General features: G+C 48.9%; 1 protein-coding gene across 1 annotated transcript in view; it reads right to left on the bottom strand.

Annotated features, from left to right (window-relative positions):
* The window catches only part of LOC100120786, a 33178-nt gene extending 23197 nt beyond the window's left edge, over nt 1–9981 (bottom strand). The window contains exons 1-3 of the mRNA XM_016988294.2: nt 9718–9981; nt 6305–6909; nt 2918–3010 (exon numbers count right to left, since the gene is read on the bottom strand). Coding sequence (XP_016843783.1) covers nt 2918–3010; nt 6305–6535 — 324 coding nt within the window. The 5' untranslated portion in view covers nt 6536–6909; nt 9718–9981. The remainder of the gene's footprint in view (nt 1–2917; nt 3011–6304; nt 6910–9717) is intronic.
* Between the last annotated feature and the right edge of the window lie 5056 nt (nt 9982–15037).

Below are 15037 nucleotides of genomic sequence, written 5' to 3' on the forward strand. Positions count from 1 at the left end.
CCGAGATGCCCGGAAGCCGTGTTTGCGCGCGTCGATTAGCCGCTGCGAGTAGAGCATCTGGTGTACACTGATTCCCTCTAGGCCGTGTCTCCCTATATTCAGTGCGTATCCCGAACAAGGCAGAAATCTCGGAACGAAAAAAAGCGCGCGATCATCGAACGATATAATCCCACTCGCGCGTCGGACCCATCCCCGGCGTTACTACTTATCTCTCCGCGCGGAGATTCTATATCTCTCTATTAAACGAAAATCCATCGGAAAGTCGTCGTTAATCAAAGCAGCCGACGTCCCTCGCGGCGAAAATAAAAAGCGTATCGTCAGCCGCGGATGATAAATCGCGTCGATGGGTAAACAGTGTACACCGCGCCGATCGCCTAAGAAACGTAGTCAGCTGAGCTATATAAGTCCTTCGCGATTGTCAATTAATTAAGCGTTAATTAAGGTTGGATTAGTTTCGCTTCGCGCGCGCGAGTCTCTCTCTCTCTCTCTCTAATTCCGACTTAATTAGAGAGAAGCAGTAGGCGAACCGGTTCGACTAGGCAAAGACAAACGAGCACGAGCATAACGAGTCCGCCGCCGCGGCGCAGGCTTGAAAAATATACGAGCTTTTTTCCCCGCTATAGCCATTATTCGATCCTCTATACCCTCGCTCTATATACGTATATAGCTCAATAGTCGATCAAGAGGGACAGAGACTTGATGGGAAAAGTTGGGAAACGCCGGGGAGTCACGTCGAGGAGAGGATGGAAGACGCGACGCTGCAGGGGGTTAATGGTCGCTGTAGTTCGCGCAGCCGACGACGGCTCTCTCTCTCTCTCTCTCTCTCTCTCTCTCTCTCTCTCTCTCTCTCTCTCTCTCTCGATACTAGATTGTGACGAGTGCGCGCTTAGCATGACGAATTGCCTCGCGCGTTTTTTTTTTCTCTCTGCTTTTATTTTCAGCCTATAGTCGGCTCTTTTTTACGCGGAGGGACCAGGGTATAAAGTTTTATCGCTTTTTCTCTGCAGGGCATCTGCATACCCGACAATTATGTGATATCGGCCGTCGCGGAAGATTGATTCGCGGGCCGGAATCGCTTTGCATATTTTTGAATCCCGCACGCGGTGTCTTCCTTAATTACGTCTTTCCTCCGCGCTCGGGCTCTGAATTAATGGACTTCTACGGCGCGCTGATGGCCGATTTGAATAACCCGCGCGTAGTCGAAAAATCTCCGACGTCGATTTATCAAAGGACCTCATACCTTGTTCTTGGCGAAAGGAAACTCATTAAAAATTCACGAAAACTCTCGCGACAGCGCGGCGAAGCTCTCGAGAAAATTATCAACACAGCGCTCGAGAGAGAGAGAGAGAGAGAGAGAGAGAGAGAGAGAGAGAACAAATAAAAAGAAAGCTCGGCTTACTTCTGATTCGTTCAGCCGCTTCAAGCTCTCGCTCCATTTCCCGCTTCGGCGTAATTAGCATACGCGCAGCCGCGGTCGCAAGAGAGAAAGAGAGATAGATAAGTACCGCTTTGTCCGCGCGGGAAAAGAGAGTAGGGAGAGAGAAGAAGAAATTGTAGAGGGAGGGAGTGGGCCGATTGTTCCGCGATTACATCCCTATCCCGCGAGCTTTGACCGCGGTCGGGAAAGAGCTGCGGCGGCGGCATCGATCCCTCGCTCCTTTGCGGATGGAGGCCATCATTTTCCTCCGGCTAAACGCGCGCGTCGTCATACGGGCTCCCGTGGAATTTCCTCTATTATTGGCTCTCCGCCACCGAGCCATTCAAAGGACTCTCCGCGTCGTCGTGTCATTAGGCGCTCGAGGACAGCATCAGAAAAGATCCTTCGATTTTCCCTCCTGCAGCCTTCACTCGAGCATCTTGCCTCTCTACTCATAATACAGTGTGTATACGCGCATAACGAAGGCGCTTATTTTTCATTCCTATTGTATGTCCAGCCGCGCGAGCAACGAACGAGTAAAGCCAGCGAGCGTATTCGCGTAAATTAAATCCGAGCGATAAATATTCCATCGAACGACGCTTTCAATGAGCTCGAAACTGCGCTCTCCCTCTCCACAATCCATGCATATATACACTCGCGCATAATAAATTACTCCGAGCGCGGCATTTCGCCTCTCTCGGCAACAAACGCGCTCTCGCGTTCGGAGAAAAACCGCAAAGCGAGCGAGAGAGCGTAAAACCGCAAGAGAGAGGCGACAGGGCATTTCTTTTTTGCCGACGCGCGCGCGCGTGTCATTAACAAAATTGATGGAGGAAAGCCTCCGCTACAGCAGCCTCGCTGAAATATTTAGAATCAATCGACGCTCTCGCTCGCGCGCGTGTATAAAGAAGCGAAGCGAGAGAGGCGCCAAAGTGCGCGCGCGATGCGTGTAATAAAAAAAGGGCTCTTCTCCCCTCGCCGCCGAGCGAAAGGGCTGAACATAAAGCCGGCGTGTATACGCGCTGCGCGCTTATGGCTGAGCTTGTGCATATCGCATCATGAGAGAGAGAGAGAGAGAGAGAGAGAGAGAGAGAGAGAGAGCGAGAGAGAGAGAGAGCGAGAGAGAGAGAGAGAGAGAGAGGGGGGAATAAAGGAGCTTGCGCGAGAGCTAGTGCGAAGCAGAAATCGCGTTCGAGGCTTTTTCTCCTCTGCGCTGCGTACGCGTGTGCGAAAAATATGAATCCCTAATGCCGGCCGCGCGGTAATGAATTTCACGATGTATTTACGGTCTAGCCCGCGGGAGAGATCGTTACGGGGGAAGAAGCTTAATGGAAAAATCCGGTCGCGAGAAGGAGTATATAACATCCCTGCCTCGTTAGGGGTAGAAAGAGTTTAATGTCTACGAGGCTGCACATCCGACGCGGTAAAAAGCCTCGATTAAGAGAGCTGCGGCCAAAGTAATATGCGCGAGAAAGAGAATACGATGTATATGGGGCTCACCGATATGTAAGTATCGCCCGGCAGCCAGAGCCGATCGTTGCCTTTAAGCGGGGCGCTCTGCCTCTCCTTCAGGGTATCCTTGACGTCGCGACTCTGTAATAAATTGATAATTATGTAGATTCGTTATGCGCTACCAGTGCCAGCTCTTCCCGCCTGCCCCCGCGAGATCTCGCTATAATATTCATGAAGCGTGCGATGGAATGCTATATACTCGTATAGAGTTGCGCGATGAATTTGATAGTATAATCAGCATGGAATAATGCATTCCCGAGATTTTTAGCTTTCTCCGAATAACTCTCTTGTAATTGCTATAATTTCAGTCGAGAGAGATACACCTGAATACGCGAAAATGATTATCAGGAAACGATTGCATTATCGTCGGAAATTCAGCGGAATATCGCGTTTATGAATCGCTGATGCGCGTATACGCTGAGAGGTAGCGTGATTAAATAATGATTGCTACGTCAATCATTAGTCCATCAAGCGGCTCATCGAGCAAACTCTCGCGAAGCTGTATATGAAGAGCCCTTTGTGTTGAGCCGCTTCATCGCTATATATTTATTGTTTTTCCCCCAAACTTGTCGAGAGAGCGAGAGAGCTTTATTCATCACAATCCAAATTACGCCGCGCTATACTGTTAAAGACATCCCGAGGGCTGCGCGCGGCCTGTTTCGCGTTGTTAGCTCGGCTTCGTTCAGTAAGACAAGTTGCTTTGACCGTTTGCTCGCGCAAGGAAAACTAATCGCGTTAAAAGGCTCCAATGAGAAAGTTAGCGCAGCGAGCGAACTCTCGAGAGTCTTCGAGCCTGAATACATCCAAATTTGCTCGAAACAAGGTGTATAGACTTTGTTACTTACCGGATAATTATCCGATCGCGCCTGACTTGATTGAAAAGTCAATGCAAAGTTGCTCCCGGATAATTTCAGCCGTCGCGGTAATAATTACCGGCCTGATTTTACTCCCTGATCCACTCGCGGGAGGGCAGGGGGTGGGGGGAGAGATAGTAATCCAATAGAACGCTTACCGCTTGCGCTTGCGAGCTTTTGATTGACCTAATTTCCAAGCCCATTAGCACGCGCCGCGGGAAAGCCGAGCCTTAAAGCTTTTATATACCTTCGATATCGTCTTACGAACCTCCATCCAGTGTAACAAGATCATTTCGCGCGCAGTTATATAGACTGTACATTTGAATGTTCCACACGTAGTCCGAACTTACGAGCGCACTTCTATATGTGCGCCCGCAGGTAAGTTTGAATGGGGATCGCGCCTATATCTTCCTCTCGTTCTCGCCGTTATAATTCCTACGAATTAATTAAAACTCGCGGCTTTTTCGAAGCATTTTCATTTTGCGAAAAATCTGTTTACACGCGCAGCTCGCAGTAGCGTCATTAAAACGAAACAGCGATAATTAGAGCGTCGTTTCGAATTGACAAACTTTTCCGTCCGCAGAACTGGCTCTTCCATCCGACAAAATGATTAATTAAAGCAGATATGCGCCTCTCTCTCTCTCTGTCTCTGTTTTCCCCCAACTTTTCATTTCCCGCATCGCCGAAAAAAGGTCGGCTAAAAATTCATGCTGTATATACGCGGATGTGTACACAGAGGCACACAGCAAACGACGAATTAATTACACTCGTAAAATCCCATCAGCGGACAACAGAGCGCGTTGCGCTGCTCGTTAATTCGAGCAAACGAGCCTCTCGCTCTGCATCATCCTCGCATTATGCCGGCGCTTCCTTTTCCTTCCGCTTTTACCGCGAGCCTCGACTTTGCAACTTACGTGTGTGTATACGTATTCGCAGCTATACCGCCGGCCATTAGAGCGAGTGGCGCGCGAGATTCTATTAGGGCAGCGTTGTGAGCAAACACAGACACTGCACAGCGGCTGCGCTGCGGCTTCTTCTCTCCTTATTATATATGCATTCCTCGCTCTCTTAATTTTCACTTTCGGCGGCGGCGCTTTTCTCTCTCCCTAAGTGAACGGCAAACAGGCGGGAAAAGTTTGCACGAGAGAGAATCGCTATAAATGCGAATTTATTTTCCAAGTCGCGCGGCTCTTCATCGTCCGATTGAAATTCCGAAGTAGCCTACCGGCTCGTATTCGGAGAATGAAAAGTTTCGCAAAAAAAAAGGCCGAGAGAGAGGCGCGTCAGAAGTTAATTCGAGAGCAGCTGTGCGCAGGGTCGAGTGGCATTTTATTGTATTCGCAGTGAGAGCGAGCATCGAGATTTAACTTTCGAGCCGCACTAGTATATACCGGACTCTGTATCGGGCTATTCGAAAGCAAAGCGCTCCTTTGTGTGTAGCTCTGAATATTCATTCGCCCGCGTGCACTCGATCTTATATCTGTTTTTGTGTGTACGTATCGAGCGGCTGTTAATTAAAATTCCCGCTGAATAAATAGCGATACCAGGAAGAGGATGGGATCTTCTTTGATTTTCACTCGGCAGAGTGTATAAGCCTCAGATAGTAATAAGTACCGGATTACCGGATTATCGCGGGATACGTATACGAATCGGCTTCAATTTATCGAGCGTATGTTTGTGTAATTAAAAACTTTGCTCGGCGGTTTTAATTATTGCCAGTGTATAAAGCTGGTTTATTAAACCGCACTGTCGGAATCGTTAATTAGAAAAATTACACTGCACACGACTAGCAGGAAAAAGAAGAAGCGAAAATTACCCAATATAGCGGTCAGAGGTGGAGAGGGTGTGAAAAGTTTGCGATATCAGCGGGCGCGCGATACATCACTTAAAATTAATTTCCCCATAAGACTCTCACGCGAGATTCATTCTCCCGGCGCGGTTTGAAACGGCCGGCCCGCTGCAGGACGAAGAGGAAAGAGGGAAGGGTATAATATACGACTAAAGTTTGTACACGCTGTTTTCTATGCCTCCTCGACACTATCGCTCTCTCTCTCTCTCTCTCTCTCTCCCACTCCCGACCGCGATTTTCCTCTCTATGAATCTCTGCTGCTACTGCCGCTGGTCATAATCTACCTCTCCCCGTTCACCCTCTTTAATTTCCTGGGCGCGCGCGTCGCGATAAATTTAAAGTCGGGGCTGCCGCCGCTGAAGCTTCTCTCTCGCCGAAGGGTCACCTCTCTCCCTCGCAAATATTTAAGCTGTCCCGTGATAACTTGATTTATGCACGACCGGAGGGAATTGGCGCGCGCGCGTTAAATTATTTCGCGCCAATCATCCGCGCGCGCGAGTTTCTCTCTTGTTAATTCGATTTCGCGCAGTGCGTGTACTACGGCTTTTTGTGCCGCGTGCGCCGAGTGAAAAGTTCGCTAGCGCTAATCGCTAATCGCGTTTTTCTAAAGCTCGAAAGGAAGAGAGACGCGTGTATAGAATATAGTTGGAAAAATGAATGCATAAATCTCACCCTGAAGACCTCGGAGACGGCGTTGTCCTCGGCGGCGGGGATGGAGCTGCTCCTCTTGCTGCGCCTGGGCAATTCAGCGCAGTCGGCCAGCTGGGAACTGCCGAGCTGAGACTCGAGTCGCGCCATGTTGACGTAGAGGTAGAAGAAGCTGACGAATTGCGCGAGGAATTGCGCCAGCAGCAAGTAGTAGACCAGCCTCGTCGAGGAATTAGCCGACGTTTTGCCCTCCATTTTCCTCGCTTTGCGTCTCGCTTTTCTCCTTTTTTCTCACTTCTCTTCTCTCACTGCTTTTCCTTCTCCTTCTGCTTCTTCTCGAGTGGGAGAGCTGCCGCTGCTTGTTCTTTAATTTCGCTCACGGCATGACTTTTCTCCTCGTCGCCCTGCTGCAGCTGCCGCTGGCTTTCGCTTCGAGCATCGCTGATGCAGCTACGGCACAGCCGGCGGGCATTCTATTTCTGCCCCTTCCTTATTTTTGCAATTAGCGCCGCGATTTTTCACGCCGCTCCAGATTTGCCGCTGACGCTTGTCGTAGCCTCTATAACGACGGCCGACGCTGCGCGGAATGATGAAGCTTCGCATGTGGATGTCACACGACGAGGCTACTACTGCAGGATCAGAGTAGAGAGAATATAAGATATTGATAACGCGCGCGGGCGCAGGGCAATGTTTGTTTCGAGAAACGTAACGAGCATTCGAGTACAAACATTGAACTGCGCAGCATGGTCGAGGGCCGCATATTTGTATTTTCTTGAGCAAATATAGCGGAACGAAAAACTGACAGGTGTTTTCCAACAGCGCAAAACTCGATCGCGGCTGTGCGTGGATTTTGTTCTCGAATAAAAAAAACTTCCTACGCGCGCAAATTTAAATTGTTTCCCTCCGCGCTTTCTCTCTCCCTTTCTCCCGCAGTTGTTGGATGTATTTCCTCGACGTTCTTCTCAAAATCATCGACCCCGTTTTTGTCCTTGCCCCGCGCTCTGTGTGCATAGGCGCAAAGCTTGAAAAGGGCAAAAACAATGAGCAGAAACAATGGAGACGTCCGGCCGCTCGATCAATTTCCAGCTGACACCACAACCAGGCTCTTCATTGTCTATACGCGGCGTATGTCCGTGTATGCACACGCGGTAGCAATCGATAGCCCAAACAATGCTCGATCGACGCGAGCCTATGCGACCGAGGCAGACGTGTCCCTCTGTCTCCCGCGAGACGGATAAGACGCCCAAATCCGGAATAATTTCAACGCGATGAATTCCAACGCTTACGCCTAGACGACTACGCGCGAGAATAAAGGAGGTGAAAAATTGCACTAGCTGCTCTGAATTTTTCCCAGCAGAGAGCTAAATTGCTGTTGTGATTTACGGTGTTCTCTCCTTATCGATCAATTTTCGCGCTCCCCTCGCTCCTCAATTTTCCTACCAATACACAGCGCATCTGATTTTCCACTCTCTCTCTCTCGCTCTCTCTCTCTCTCTCTCTCTCTCTCTCTCTCTCTCTCTCTCTCTCTCTCTCTCTCTATAGCATACATAAGCCACCCGTTTACCGGCAAAGTAGGATAGAGTTATTTAAAAAAAAAATAAAATGATAAAAAAGCAACAAAACGAGCATCGCTAGCGCGCGAGCGCGTCTATAGTCCAGCACGCACAGAGAGCGCCGGCGCAACAGGTAAATTTTCAAGTTCGCCGGAGAGTCAAGTTTCATGGGGCGATGAATTCGACGGGCGAAGCCTCGGCGGGAAATTCATATTTTTCGCTCGACTAAATCAACTTTATTCCCGCGCGCGCATATTCGTTCGAACTTTACGGCTGATTATTTTGCGCTCGCGCACAGTCTACATTTTTCCCTTTAGAAAAAAATTCGATTCCCCTTTTAACGTCGAATCTCGTTTCACAGCCTGCACAGCATCGAGATAGTGTCCGCTAATTTTTCCGATAACCACCGCTGCGGCCGCTTTTTTCCCTACAAAGTACACACCGAAAACCAGACGAAAGAAGATAAATGCAGCGAAAATAACCGGTTGCGCGAACCGCGAAATTGCGAGTGCTATAAGCGCGTGTCGCCCCTCTGTAATGAAACGGAGAGCTCTCTTTTTTTATTTCGAGCATCAGCGACGTGTTCGATCGGCTAGAAATCGCGCGGGCACAAGGCTAATCCTTGCTGCCTCTGCACGTAGCCTCGAAATTGCCGCGTTTACGGGCCGACGCTCTTTTTCGACTCGGCTTTTTCTTCTTTGCTTTTTCCAGTTCGAACCTTTCCGCGCTTCTCGGTAAATAATTCAGCTATAATGTTTTTCGTTGATTTTTAACGACGAGCTGCAGTATGTGCCTTTGATTCGTTGGACCAATACATAAAGCTCGAAGAATTTTGAAATAGCCGTGCGGTTATACGCACACGCGCGAGATACAAAATAGATGGAAGCTTCAAAGTTTTAATAGAATTGCGCTCGCAGCCAACTTGTTGGCGCTTCGAGAAGAGTAATTAATTCCTCGGATCGAGAGTTTTTTCGAGCGTGTTTTTCTCTCTCTCTGTAGCTTCGAGCAACTTAAAAGTGGATAACGATTTTTTTCCCACGCGCTCGAGTATACAGCGGTTTAATTGCGCGCCATCGTCGAATAATTGTGATAACTCGGATAAGCTGGAACTCGACGAGTACGTCCACGATATAAGAAACAGCGCACGACTGCGCACGACTCGCAGTAGCGAGTTCCAACGAGTTCGTTCGTCTCCCAGAGGGAATAAATTATCCGTCTCTCAGCGAGTACATACGCTGCAGTGTAGCGCGTGTTCGTTTGCTCGAGTTCGGAACTGGCGTACGTCCGACGCAATCACCGGTTGGTTTTTCCCTCCGTCCGCTCAGCGCCGCCGCGGCGAAAACGAAGCTATCCCGTCGGTAATCAGTCTCCCGAACACATATACATATAGAAACACTGCAGTAGCTCTGCGGACTGTTTGCTCTATATGTGTACGATCGCGACGACGAGGAGCTGCGCGCCTAATCGCTCGGCGCTTTGGAGAGAAAAATAAATAACAGAGAGAAAGAGGAAGTAGATATAGTGTCGGAGAACGACTGAGTCAACGAGGATTTTTCACGCACCGCTTGCGAGAGAAAGTCTGTGTGGGAATATAGACCCGTATCGCGCATACTATATACGAGAGCCGAGGGAGTTTCGGTGATACGCGAGCGGGCGGCGCGTGAGGGGTGAATTTATTTTTTCGCGGAGCTCGACGGAAAACTTTCGGGTGCGATATCGTCGTCCTTTTATTATTTTTTTTTTACTCTTGGGTTATAAATTTTCAACTCTCGCGTTACAGCGTTTCTGCCTCCGATTTTTGATACAACCGCGCGGCGATATAAATATCGTTAGCCGAAACTCGCGGATGGAAAAAAATAGCGAGAGTCGATTCTGCTGACTTACGGGCAGCCGTTATACATCGTCCACTGTGTACGTAAATTCACTGGCACAGAAAACGAAACCAAAAAAGAGTCTATATACTACATCTCGAAAACGACTATATAACAGAGATCGAATTTTCTGAAAAACCAACAGAAACGAAAACAAAAACAATCGCACTTCACCTCTCGCTCACGTGTCTCTGTGACCGATCTATATCCCCCGTGAGAAATCGCACCGGCTCTCCAACGGGAGTTGCGACGCGTGGCTCGAGCTGCGCCGTACTGACAGCCACCGCACCGCGTTTTCGCTCTCCTCCGCGTGATATCACGCGCCTGCGCCTTCGCCCTCTACACAGGCATAATACAGCACGCAGTGGTCAGACCGCCGATGTACCGGGCGCTGAATTATGCAGTGGTTCCAAGGATCAGCTCCGATGCCTCTTTCATGCAGCGCCTCTCGAGAGGGATTTCAGCTATATGCGGGCTGACCGGATATGAGCCGCTTTTTTTCACGGGCTAGCTTATCATCGAGTGTAACTTGGTATGCACTCGACGATGAAAGTTTTCTCAGTCTCATCAAGAAGTAAGCGCGAGAGACGCCGAAATATAAACGGTGCACTAAAGCCGCTTTATGGAGCGCATCCGACGTGAGAGAAAGAGCTCGACGTTATGTATATACATAATGATAAAGTTTTTACTACCAATTAGGTTCAATTAGGGCAAATCCTCGGGCATGATTCTCAACTTCTTTACGACACTTTCAGACGGGGTTTTACGGGCCCGTTTTTTCTTCGCGAAACATCTTGAATATAAATATGCCGGAGCTATATATACGTGCGCACATCTGCAACTTTGTATTATGGCTGCGAAACTTTCAGCGGATAATATACATTATGCGGTTTTACGCCCGGTTATTGTTAGGGATGTAAAATATTTTCGTTATTCATACGCGCGCTCGGGATGTACACACGCGCGCGCGCGCGTATACGGCTAAAAGCTCGATATCGCGCGGGAAACCGTAAATTCATTATTAATATTTTGCATATTACGCTCTTTGCGCGGATACACAAACCCCTGGCGTCGGATAATATGATTCCACTTATTTCGTAACCCACACACACGCGAAAAAAAGCCAGCCGCGCAAATTATGAAATTAATAACATAACGAAATTTCGCGCTGTATGTAACCTTGTTTCCCATCAGCACACGCAGCTATTACAACAAAGCTCAGCGCGCGAAGGTATATAATTGAAAAACGCATTATCGAGCGAGAAAAAATAACATTAAAGCAGAGACCGTCCGGGGTATCGCAAACATTCGCTTGCAGGAACGAAGCGAATATTTTTTGCGCTTCCAGCAGAGGCGCGCGCGCATAATGTTTGAAGCGCCGGCGCATAACCCACTTTGAATTTCATCCAGCAGCGCGTAGACAGACACTCGGGGGGATGGAGATGAAACGCGCGCGTATGTGTATATATATCGCGTGTGATCATTTCTACGAGTTCAGGGGGCTGCATGCATTTTTTATGAGCCGCGCGGCGCTGTTATGTATGGGAATTTACATGTAATGTATGAATAATCATTTTACGCGCGACGCCGCTGGCAAAAAAAGCACCGCGTAGGGAAGTGTACTTTATTCGATGCGAGAATTTTTTTTTTTTTGGCTGTGAAAAGGGCGAAATTCGCGCGCGAAAGTGTGTTTAGCTGCGTGTTTTTATTAATATTCATAAGGGAGAGACTAACCGGATTTCGTTGAATAAACGTGCTCCGTGAAAAAGCACTGCCGAGACGTACTACTGCTCTTTTAGCAAATTTTCAGAACACCCGCAGAAATTGCGCGCATCATCAAACAGCGATTTACCTCCGATAGACAAAAAAAAAAATTATCTAGACCGCTCGTAATTCCGTCGGCAGCTAATCCATCGCAAACACAGCTCACTCGCGACTTTTTTTCCCATCGCTCCGCGCTCGCGCGTGTCTCAATGAACGTCACTGCTTACAGTAGGTCTGCGCAGCACACAAAGGGCGTTTTGTAAGCCGGCGCGGCGCTTCTCGCGCGGATCCGCTCGCTCGATAAGCCCGGCCTGATTGCCAATTAACGGCGACATTCTGCTGCTAAAGCCGGCTTCCGAGTCGCGCTGCACGTACCTACATGCGCTGCACTCGAATCCTCCCCCCCCCCCTCTCCCTATATGTCGCGCGTAGCTGCTGCTACGTCATCATCGGCTACAGCGGCGGCATCGCCATACCGGAGATGCGGATCGCGCCCCCGTATATATATTCTCCGGCGATGTAATAATTGCGTTAGGACTGCAGGCCGCTCCCAAGAGCAACACGCACCGATATGTATTATGCGCTCGCGGAGTGTGTGCACACCTGCTGCTGCTATGCGCTGTGGCCGAGGATATATATGTAGAGCAAATGGGCCTGTCCCGCTGTGATTATGCCGCACGATTATTGCGTGTCCTCTGCTTGATTGGGACGTAGAAGGTCGGATTTATGCGCTGCAGTATAGGGTGTATCGATATGCGACAAAAAAAGTAGTATACGGCGAGTACTTTGCATAGAGTTTCAGCGCGCAGAGACAGGCCATTTATAAGGACGGCAGGACGTGTGTCGATACTTTGGCCTTTGTTGCAAGCTCTGTGTGGCCGGGAGAGAGCTCGTGACATATATCAGAACGGCTGACGGAAGAGCCGCTTTTCTACTTAGAGTCTGATGGCGAAAAAGCGCAGGGAGAGAGGCTGTTGTCTGCGGCATTCGAGCTGTTTTACTTCCGCCGCCTGCGAGTTTGACGAAGCTTTTAAACTTCTCCGTGTATACATATACAGCGTGTATATGCAGCGGCATCCCGTAGACAAACAATTAATTTCGTCGAACTTTTATCCGCATTCTTGGCGGATGAATTTTTCAAGAATCCGACAACTCGGCGGCTTCCAATATAATCCTCCCGCGCACGATGTATATGCCGAAAGCGGCTTTGGCTTTTAATTTTCAAACAAATTGGCGTCGCACTGCCAGGGAATCGAGAGAAAAAAATAAATCCGCTCACACACGCGCGAGCGTTACATAGAGCGAGCTTATACATATACGTATACACAAAGCTTGCGCTGAAATCTCCGTGGAAAATCAGCTTTCCCCGAAAAGCCAGCGCGGACCGCGGGAGAGCGTTTTCAAAGAATCGAACGTCCAATCATTTCAACCTCGCACGTTTGTGCTACATATACACACTCTGAAAACTCGCGAATCACGTACCCAGCACACACACACACACACACACACACAGTAGGAAATATACACCTACACGGCAGCTGCTGCTACCGCACCAGCGTATAACTCGCTTGTAATGTAACGAAGTCTTCAAGGCCCGGCTTTAGAAATTGCATTTACATTTATAATGCGCGCGCGCGAGAGAGAGAGAGAGAGAGAGAGATTGCCGCAGTTGCTCCTGTCTCTGCCGAACTAGGCGCGCATATGAGCGCGAGAGCTTAATGAGTTTAGCATTCAAAGCCGGCCTGTTTAGCTGTGCTCGTGCGCGCCTCTGGCTATATATACATATAGTGTGTGTAACGCCGAGACGACTTCTTACGGGAACTCCACGCGCGCGACAGTTTTGGAGAAAGCTCGCTCGGAGAAAGTTTTCTCGAAATTTCACCAATTTCTTCCCGGAGCTTTTCAATAGACCTCCCCCGTCGAAACTTCTTCTACCGGCAGCGAGCTAACTTGCCTCGTCGCCGATAAAGCCCAGAGTAGTCGGTTGATCCCGGCCGTTGAATTACGAATACACACACAGACGTGAGCATTTGGCTCTTCGGAGTCATCAATAACCCTGCCTTACACGCGAGCGTCGACGCCTTCGATTTACCGCCGGGGGAAGCGCACAGGAGATGACGCGCCACTTCGCAGTCGTTAAGACTGTATATAGAGAGCCGCGAGGGAGAAATTAAATTTTTCAAGCCACAGCAGCTCGATCGCGGTTTATTGCTGTGCGAAACAAAGCGCCGTTAATCACCGCGCGAAAAATTGTATCGCGGCTTATAATTTCCGGCCGAGATTTTCATCGCGCGCGAGTTAATAACCCGCCCCGGCCCCGCGCATCGACTGACCGTTTTGGAATCGATTGAGCTCCTTTCAACGTGGTGTACTTAATGCATATGCCGTTTTTTATCTTTCAAAGCGACTCGGCGATTAATAACGCCGTTGATTTATAAACCCGCTAGACTGCTGATAATTTTTATACGGAGAAGAAGCGAGTATATACATACATAGTTGCTCTGTACTTGGGGAGGGCTTCTTTGAGGATGACAAAGAGGAGATGAGCTTGCGGGAATAGCAATCAGCCGCGGTGTATTTACGGGTAAAGGGGGAAAGCCCGGCTCTCGATGAATGACAAGGATGCCGCTCTCGTGACTATACACGGGCTCGATTCGATTGGACAGCCGCTGGGCTGGCTTTTGTTTTCTACTCGCTTTATCTCTCTCTCGAGTGTTATTTAATTCACTTCTCTTATTCCGGTTATAGCAGAGGCGGTGAGCGACCGTCGGTTAATAATTCGGTGCAGGTGAAAATCGAGCAGAGGCCGGGAGTATTGTCCCTGCGGGGACAGCGTTGTATGAGAGCTTCTTCCTTTTTCCCGCATACCACGAGGGTTTTATCCCGTCGTAGAAGGAATTCTCGCGCGTGTAATAATCGAGTCGAAGAGAGGAGAAAATATACCGCTACGGTACGTGGCAATATATTCGTCGTGTACAGAGAGAATCTAATTTCCGTAATACCCTCGAGTCGCGGCGCAACAAAACATCGCAGGCTAATTACGCGAGTCGCGAGTATTACACGCCGATAATACGAAGTATATATTTTATACGGATTTCTTACGCCGAGCGCGAGACATTTTTCCAATAATGAAATATTCGAATGTCCCGCGACGTCAAGTGGCTGCCGCGCAGTAATGTGTATACAGAGCTAAAGGGATGGATTATTATTTCGATAGCGCTGTGCTGCTAACATTCCTTTGAATTATATTATACGGATAGGTATACGCGCAGGCGCTGCCATTAAACGCGCGATGGCAATTTTCCAATACTGCTGTCGCTGTTTGCGAGCTGCAATTACACGCACAAGTCCTCTTCTCTGTGAACGCGCGACTGGCTATGGAAAAATGCCGGCTGAAAAGCTCTTTCTGCTGGCTATATAACGCTTCAAAGGGAGCCACCTTTGCGTTTAGCTTCGATTAATTTTTTCTTTTTTTTCGTGCATATCAAAATGAGATTCTATAGGTACAGAGCTGGATACATCAATTAATCAACCGGAACCGATACGCGAACAATATACGCCGCTTCGAT

This window comes from Nasonia vitripennis, chromosome 5, assembly GCF_009193385.2.
Source record: "Nasonia vitripennis strain AsymCx chromosome 5, Nvit_psr_1.1, whole genome shotgun sequence".
Lineage (NCBI taxonomy): Eukaryota > Metazoa > Arthropoda > Insecta > Hymenoptera > Pteromalidae > Nasonia > Nasonia vitripennis.